Below are 8,731 nucleotides of genomic sequence, written 5' to 3' on the forward strand. Positions count from 1 at the left end.
TTTAACAACTTAAATATTAAAGATTACAAGTGGTATTCCTCTTCACTTGTAAGTGAGAGGTCTGAGGTTCGATTCTCTCCAAATGCGAGTTTGAACCACACTATTACAAGCTCATTATGAGGCTAAGCCCATCATCTTCCCTTTAGTATAGATAATATTGTTTGTTCAAAAAAAAATATTAAAGATTACAACAACTTATTGGGTCCAAGCCTTTCCTTCAGTTGAAGATGCGGCCATTTGAAAATTATTGAAAAAATTAAAGGAAAGATTATCGGAAGAGATAAGAGAATAGAATGTGAAGAATTGAAATAAAATGAGGTAAAATAGTATGGAATGGTGGAAATAATGTGAGGAATGGTGGTGTAGAAATGGTTTAGGTATTTATAGAAGAAAAAAATTAGAATTATTTTTTTTATTTAAATTTCGTCCTTAAAAAAAAAATCCAACGACTACATGACATCAGTTGCTGCAGGTTGGGCCCCATCAGCGGATTGGCTGGCTGGCTTCAATTGCCCTCTGTTATTAGAGATTAGTGGAATTTATTTCAAAATTCACAGTATGATCTACTTTAATATTATGTTTGGATGAAGAAATTTAAAATTATTAATGATTTTAAAATGACGATAATTGAAATGACAAGATTTTATTTTCTAGAATTTGTGAATTTTCTTGTTTGGTTAACCTAAAAGAACAATAGAATTAAATACATAATTTGTTAGTTTTAAACTCTCAATTATAGAAATTAGGAAATGACACATATTTACATGGAATTTAAACTTGATAATTGGAGATTTCAAATTCCAAGTTTTTTTTTTCCACGCGGAAACTCTAAATTTCTATGTTTATGAATTCAAGTAAGGGAATTGGTGCATGTCAATTTATAAATTCTGACTTTATCCGAATTCTAATTTTATTTCTCTCATCCAAACATAGTGTAGAAAATCCTCACTGTGATCGTTGACTTAAAAAAAAAATTAAGTTGGAAACTATCTGGTTATCAAAGTAAATATCAACCAAATAATTATGAATTTACCTTTTTTTTTATGAAAATTTTGTTAAAAGAAGATGAAAAATGGAAAAGTCCACATATACACAACAATGCTATTATAATAATGCCACTCTAGAAAATTATTGGCGTATAATGACATTTTTTTGGTGAAATGATGAAGATTTATTTGATACTAATTGAAAATATTGATACAAACATAAAAAACAAAAAAAAAAAAAACATTCGAACTAAAATTTAAGAGTTCATGAATTCAAACAGGTTGCAATAAAATTTAAGAGTTCCTGAAAATAACTCTTAAGATGGTACATTTTTTTGAACAACTAACGATGGTACATTCAAATATAAACCACAGACATTTTGGGAACCATGTACATTCTAATTGCTGGAATATATTATGCAAAAAATATGAAGTGACAGGAAGTCCATAGAAAGTCCCATTTTTAAGAGAATTCTCTTAGTATTTCTCAAGGAAATATTGAGCAACTAAGATTGCAGCCATGCGAGTTGGTTTGCTGTATGCCATGGCGCGTGCAGGCTTCAAAACTGAATTCTCTCACATGTTTTTGTATGGTAGGGATGCGAGTTGGTTTGCTGTATTCCACGTTTTCTCTCTGTTTGGACGACTTTTATTTTTTATTTTTTATTTTTTAAGAAATATATAGAAGTTCGATAACTCTAAACACTTACGAATGGTGGACACAAATACTTTCACTAAAAGAAATATATAGAAGTAGCAAATTAAGTAACTAGATTTGTTGAAACATAGCATCAGTGAGAGGCTTGAGACAACTAAACGCCAAACAGAATAAACAACGGTTGACATTCGAAAAACCTACGACAAATATGAGGAAAACACCTAGTACTACAGTGCACTAATCAGAAAATGTGTGTGTATACACACACACATCCTTGTTACATGATAATTTTTTCACGTCACTCAATACTACTGGTGCATGCTTGATCATCAACGATGCTAGCACTGCCTCCGCATGATTCTGCCGCAGGATCAATGGCGCGGGTAAGGTACTTAAAACCATGAGTTTTGTAATATATATTGAAGTAAAGATTGCAGAGAAATACAAGGAGGAAGGTGACGACGTAGATAGACAAGGCAGCACATTTGAACCACAAAGGAAATAGTATGGAAATGGATATGAAGAAGGCTGTGACCCCAAAGAAGAGGCCAAATTGAAGGAAAATCGGGGCGATTATTATTTCGGTGGGACAGTAGCTAAAGTGAATAAACTTGCTTACCAAGATACAAGTGAAGGCAAGTAAGACTGAGAATCCAAGAAAGTAAAAGATTACAGGGAGATAGAGCTCTCCGGAGGGACCTTGGAAGGGAAGAAGTGCTATTCCAATCGTCGCTGTCAAGCAAAACAATACGATTATTGTTGCCCAGTCTAAGTTGTTGTTGTCGTAATTATTGTTAGTCCTCCCGTCTGCAACTTCTTGCCTTGCCGCTTCTAGGTCACGATCGGAATCGCGATCTCGATCAATGGGACCAATTACCAGCAGTTTGAGCCGTTGGGTTGGCGTTACTGTAACTGCAAGGAGAAAACTCAGAAAAGGTGTGCATGCAGATATATAGACAGGCAAGAGTATTGAATGGAAGAGTATTTGAATGCTCAGGAAATGGTGTGCATGCAGATATATATACAGGCAAGGAGAGAAATGTCGGAAGTCTGGGAACTTACCTAGTAATTTAAAAAAGCAAACTTATGCTTGCTTTCATAATTTTTTATTTATTTTAAGTTTAACAATATATTTCTATACTACACGAACGGGGAATTTAGCTAAACCATACAATAAATAATTTAAATTAGAATTGAAAGTTTAATTAAACTACACAATGGGCAACCTAATTTAGTATCGAATTCGTTATCCACGATATTCAAACCTAAAACCTCTCACTTTTAAATGAAAAAAATATCACCAAACTGTAATACTGAATAGCTTGGTGTCTTCTTTACAATATTATAATTGAACTAATAAGGTCAACAATATAATATGTTTGCTACCATATTATAATTGACTAACTAGTTCAACAATATAATATGTTTGCTATCGACCAATTAGTAATATAATATGTTTGCTATCATATTATAATTGAACTAATACGGTCACTCATATTTTTAGAATAGTTTTTGGTTGATTGTCTATAAAATTAAAAGAAACTTCGGATACGATAGAATTAATTGTCTATAAAATTGATTTTGGAATGTAAGCCACTAACTACGGTCACTGTCAAAGACGATGATATTCAAGGGTGATGTCAATATAGGACAAGAAACTTCAGATAACAAAGTATCAGCACTATACTTCTTAAGTTCTTTTCTTCCCATGGGTGTAGGAACTTACCTGGTAATTAATATAAGCAAACCCAATAATTAATTAATTATTTCTAACACCATTTTCAAAGACATATTTTCAGTTATTTGGGTTTTAAGAGATATTATGTAGCATCCCTCAAAATTGAAATATTTTCAAAGACAACCCCAGAATTGAACGAGAGGGAATTAGTTCAATTACAATATATGATGGCCGATAAAATATTATTTTGGCATCCGAAGAACCCGAGGTGAATGAAATATTATAACATTTCCTTCAACAACTTTTCAAAGTAACGATGCTTAAAAAGTAGGATGATGGATCAAATATTGGGAAAATGGATGATACAAAACATGCACATACCAATTGGAAACTACTTAAAAAGTAGGGTGGCGGATTAAATATTGGCAAAGTTGAATTGTGTTCACATGTTACTTGTGATTTGGCACACACTCCATTTGACAGCTTTGAATCAACCTCACTATCCAAACAAACATCATTCTCAACAGAGAGTTGATTGTGACTCAACTTCCAGACTGCATATCTTCTGAAATTTCAAAACCAGGAATAACATGTGAACACATAGGAGCCTTCCAAACGAAAGAAAGAAAACACCAGCATCATGACAGTAAGTAGAAAGAGATCAATAACCTGTTAGCAGATTGACAAAAGTAGAATATGGTAGCAAATACTTGGTGTCGAATTGATTTACTCTTCACATCTTGATCGACCTGAGAGAAAAAGGATAACTTATTCATGTTGGACTTCATGAACAACAAAAAAGGCATGAATATGGAAACTTCAAGCATACATCTAGTGTCAGCCTAACAATATGAAGTTTTTAAACAAGACAATCCAGAGGGTTGTCATCTCGGACATCTGAAAAGAATACACGTCCACATACAACAGTAGCACAGTGCTTTATGACCTGCAACAAAGCAAAAAACTAATAATTCAGCGACCGATAGCAGGATTCTTTCTTTTTAACGTAACAAAAAACCATGGAACAAAGTATTTGGAAAGAGAATCATGAAAAGGTTTCTTTCGAAATATCTTAGTGTCTCGTGATCTATAGTACCATTGTGCAGTACAATATAATAGCCCACCAATTGTCTCAAACATTTCCACAATCTTACAAATGTAGGGTTCTTTCGTCTCTCCCTAAACATAAAAATGAACTGGAAACATTGTCAAATCACATAATAGGCAAATATAACAAAAGTACATAAAAACATTTTGTCCACATGAATCACTCACTACACCCAACATTTCAGTTGAGTATGTTTCGACTTTGAAATATAGCACATCAAATTATATAAATATAACCCTTATGTTGTGGAAAAGAACCATTTATGTGAAATTTGCAATGAATTGGCATGTCAGGAATCATATAATTTGGGGATTACAACATGGAGATAAGCAGATGGATTGATGAGAAGAAAATTGGTCAAAAAGTTATTTTGATATTAGCAATCAACATTTAAGTAATAATACAATCATCAACAACCATGTCATATAATTCACAACATATGATTTAAATAGATGATCTTCCTAGCATTACCTGTTATTTCAATTTAGTTTTTTTGTCAAAGTTAAGACGTCAAATCACTCAAAACAACTAAGAGGTTACAAAAAATATACATCACTTTCGTATTCCATCCATACTGGTAAATGGTAAAGTAAGTTTTCTAAGAAGGCAAAAATCAGTTGCCATGTGATATAAATCCAATAAAACACTAATGTGAGCAAAACTAAATCTTCAAATTATTGACTTTGCTAATTTTTGTGGGAAATTTGGAAAAATAACCAAATTTTAGATCTCATATAGAATTATAACCACCATTTTAATTTTATGATAATTATAACCAAAACTTGATGTAAAAGTATTAATATACCCTTAATACTAGGGTTTCTCATAACAACCACAACACAACCCTTAAACTACCTTAAAATGTTGAGGATTACTGCAGATTGAAGCCACTGAATTAACTTTCTCTTTAATTAGCAAGACAACCTATGAGAATGTTCTTCAGAAGGTACTAATTCCATAGCTAATTATTATTTTTGTAATTAGATACTTGGATTTAGTGTTTCACTGACTAAATTGCATATATTCCAATATATTTTTCCAGTGGATAAAGAAAGAATACGAAATTGCATATGCAAAGTGAACAGTGAAAACAAAAAAGTGATGAAGATTAATTTTTCATTTTAGGATAGTTTAAAGGTTTGTTTTGATTGTTGTGAGAAACCCTAATATTAAGGGTATATTAGTACTTTTACATCAAGTTTTGGTTATAATTATCATAAAATTAATATGGTGGCTATAATTCTATATAGGGTCTAAAATTTGGTTATTTTTCCAAATTTCCCAATTTTTGTGGTGTTGCAATAAGGAAACAATTATGATTACACAATCACATAATGTAGACGACCAATTAACCTAGTCTTACTTATTACTTGTGAGTGTTTCTATATGTATTACTGCCAAACAACTAATCATGAAAACTCACTTGCACATGGGCATCATCATACAGATCATAAGTGATTCCATCAACCAATGACGACGAGCTTGAATTATATCTTCATCACTGTTTTCAATTATTTTGAACATAAAAATCCAATCAGAAAACAAACAAACAAACAACCAGTAACCAACCTGTTAAAACACAAAAGGATTACTTGGAGTAACCAACCTGTTAAAACACAAGAATTTTTCCCGCTTCATATACATTTTATTGGACAGGAGGCAGATAGAAGGGAGGGAGGGTTTCACACCCCGCCCTGCCACCACCACAAGATTCGTCCCTCGTGTTAACATTATGCAAATCCAACATAGGACTGTAAAATCAAGGTTTTTTAACATTATGCTTATCCTACAAAGAACTGTAAAACCAAGGTTGAAATCTTAAAACACAAAAATTATTGAAACCAAAGCTTCGATACCATGTTACACAACGCCGAGAGGTAAAAATCATACGAATTTAGGAAATGGGTAAAGAATTAATCTTACCACAAATGTTACAGCTACATTAAATCTTGGAAACACAAAGATTCTAAAGCCCATTTATTTGTCTTATCATATACCACTTATCCTTGAAGTTCACAATATTTGATCATCTATAACACCTAAATCTCCAACATTTTCACAAATTACAAACTAAATTCTATAAAAAAAAATCTTGAAACAAAATTTCTCACCTCTCCGACATATCTCTTGGGGTATTGATTATGAGCCTCCTTATCCTCCATCGGTTTGCCAATAAACCTCGATTCCTCTCCGTCTTCATCAGCCGCAGCTAACTCCTGAGTCACTGGCTTCCTCAGCGGAGAAGCAGCTTTTTCCATACTTGTTGCTACCCCCTCTTCAACTCTCGTCTTCTCAGATTCTTCAACTTCAGAGGAGAAGCAGATTTTTCCACTCATCGCTACCTCCTCTTCAACCCTCGCATTTTTTGTTTCCCTTGGATTCTTCGATTTCGGAGAATAAGCAAATTTTTCCACACTCATCGCAACCTCCTCTTCAACTCCTCCCTCCTTGGTTTGCCTCGTCTTCTTCGATTTCAGCGGAGAAGCAGCTTTTTCAACACTTGAAGCTACCTCCTCTTCAACTCTCGCCTTCCTAGTTTGCCTCGTGTTCTTCGTTTTCGGTGGAGAAGCAGCTTTTTCCACACTCGTTGCTACCTCCTCTTCAACTCTCGCACTCCTGGTTAGCCTCGGGCTCTTCGATTTCAGCGGAGAAGTAAATTTTTCCACACTCGTTGCTACCTCCTCTTCAACTCTCACCTTCTTGGTTTGCCTAGTCTTCTTCGATTTCGGCGGAGAAGTAGCTTTTTCCACACTCGTGGCGACCTCCTCCTCAACTCTGGCCTTCTTGGTTTGCCTTGGGCTCTTCGATTTCGGCGGAGAACCTGAAGAGGTTCCGGCCTTCGACTTCCGCTTGTACGCCAATCTGCTTACGGCGGAGAGAGGCTGAACAGCCGGAGAAGACGGTGTATTGGATTGGGGTTATGTTTTAAGGAAAACTAATGAAAAGGGCTTGAAAACTTTGAGTTTTAATGATAAGGACAAAATAAAGGGTAAAGTGAATAGTACCAGGATTGACTTTTTAGTGTAAAAATGTGGTTTTTCGTTAAAGTGAACAGTACCGGGTGCTTTTCGTTAAAGTTCCCTATGTTTTATAGTGGGCCGTGAAATTATGGAGTGGGAAGTGCGCGGTGTGTGGGCGGGAAAACGGGAAATTTGGAAAGTGGGGTTTGAATTTTGAGGTGACGCTTGGTTTTGGAGCGTAAGGACTTTGGGGGGTGTTTGGTTGCGGGGGTGACTTTTCGGTGTGTTTGGATCTAATTTTGTTTGCATTTTGACTTTCTTTTCCTATTTGTATAATATTAATTACCAATTTACCATAAATAAGTGTTATAGTTGTGCAAACATACGCCGAATGTATGTTGAGAGTTAATAGAAAGTTGTAATAAGAGCAACAACATATTAATTTCGTGAATATTATATGGCTTAATATTACGTATTACTAGTAGTTGACGAGAAGTTCATATACATAATGATCAAAGTGCTTATTATTCTGTTTATAATATTATAACTCGAAAAGAGAAATTAATTTCGTGTAAGTGTACTAATTGTTGTTGCCTACTGACAACTTGGAGATACGTGGATTCTTTAATTTTTTTTGGTTCATGAAAGTGGTTTTACCTGGAGAAAATAATAATTTCCATGCTATTTTTACTCTATTTTCGTGTTATTTACTTATTTTTGCTTTTGAATTTTTGTTTCCGTACCTTTTTTATATGGAGATTTTTTTATTTAGACTTGTAAAATTATGTTTTTATTGTCTTACAAAGAGACTTCTCTCAACAGAGCCAGTAGTATCGAATATATAGATATATAAAGCCACTTGTATTATAGTTGTTACATAAAAATCAAAACGTAAATACACGTGTTTTATGGACTTCCCTTAACTTTTTGTTCTCATGTGTTTTATTAAATACTTAAAAAAATTAATGATGATTTGAAAGTGTTTTTAAAATGATTGAAAGTGTTTTAGTAAAATTGATTTTGGACCAAAATTATTAAAGTGTTTTTTCCGCATCCACTTAGATTTTTATTGAAAAAATAATTTCAAAAATATTTTTCACCAAATACATTTTCAGTTATTTAAAAAGTATTGCCAAACAAGCATTTAACCGCTTCAATTTTGGCATTTGAATAGTTAAAATACATCACAATGTTGTGGACAATCACTGGTGGACATAATTTCTTTCACTAAAAGAAGATGAAATATATAGAAGTAACAAATGGATTAAACACGATTGATACAACATAGCAATAGTGAGAAGCTGCAGACAACTAAAGCCCAAACAACAAAATTACACTTGG

General features: G+C 33.5%; 1 protein-coding gene across 1 annotated transcript; it reads right to left on the minus strand.

Annotated features, from left to right (window-relative positions):
* Positions 1-6,493: 6,493 nt before the first annotated feature.
* LOC114819551 (uncharacterized) lies at positions 6,494-7,345 on the minus strand (the record flags this gene model as incomplete). Its single annotated transcript, XM_029088656.2, has 1 exon — positions 6,494-7,345. A coding segment is annotated over one exon (852 nt), but the record flags the coding sequence as incomplete, so codon positions are not given.
* Positions 7,346-8,731: the final 1,386 nt, after the last annotated feature.

Source organism: Malus domestica, chromosome 11 (assembly GCF_042453785.1).
Source record: "Malus domestica chromosome 11, GDT2T_hap1".
Classification (NCBI taxonomy): Eukaryota; Viridiplantae; Streptophyta; class Magnoliopsida; order Rosales; family Rosaceae; genus Malus; species Malus domestica.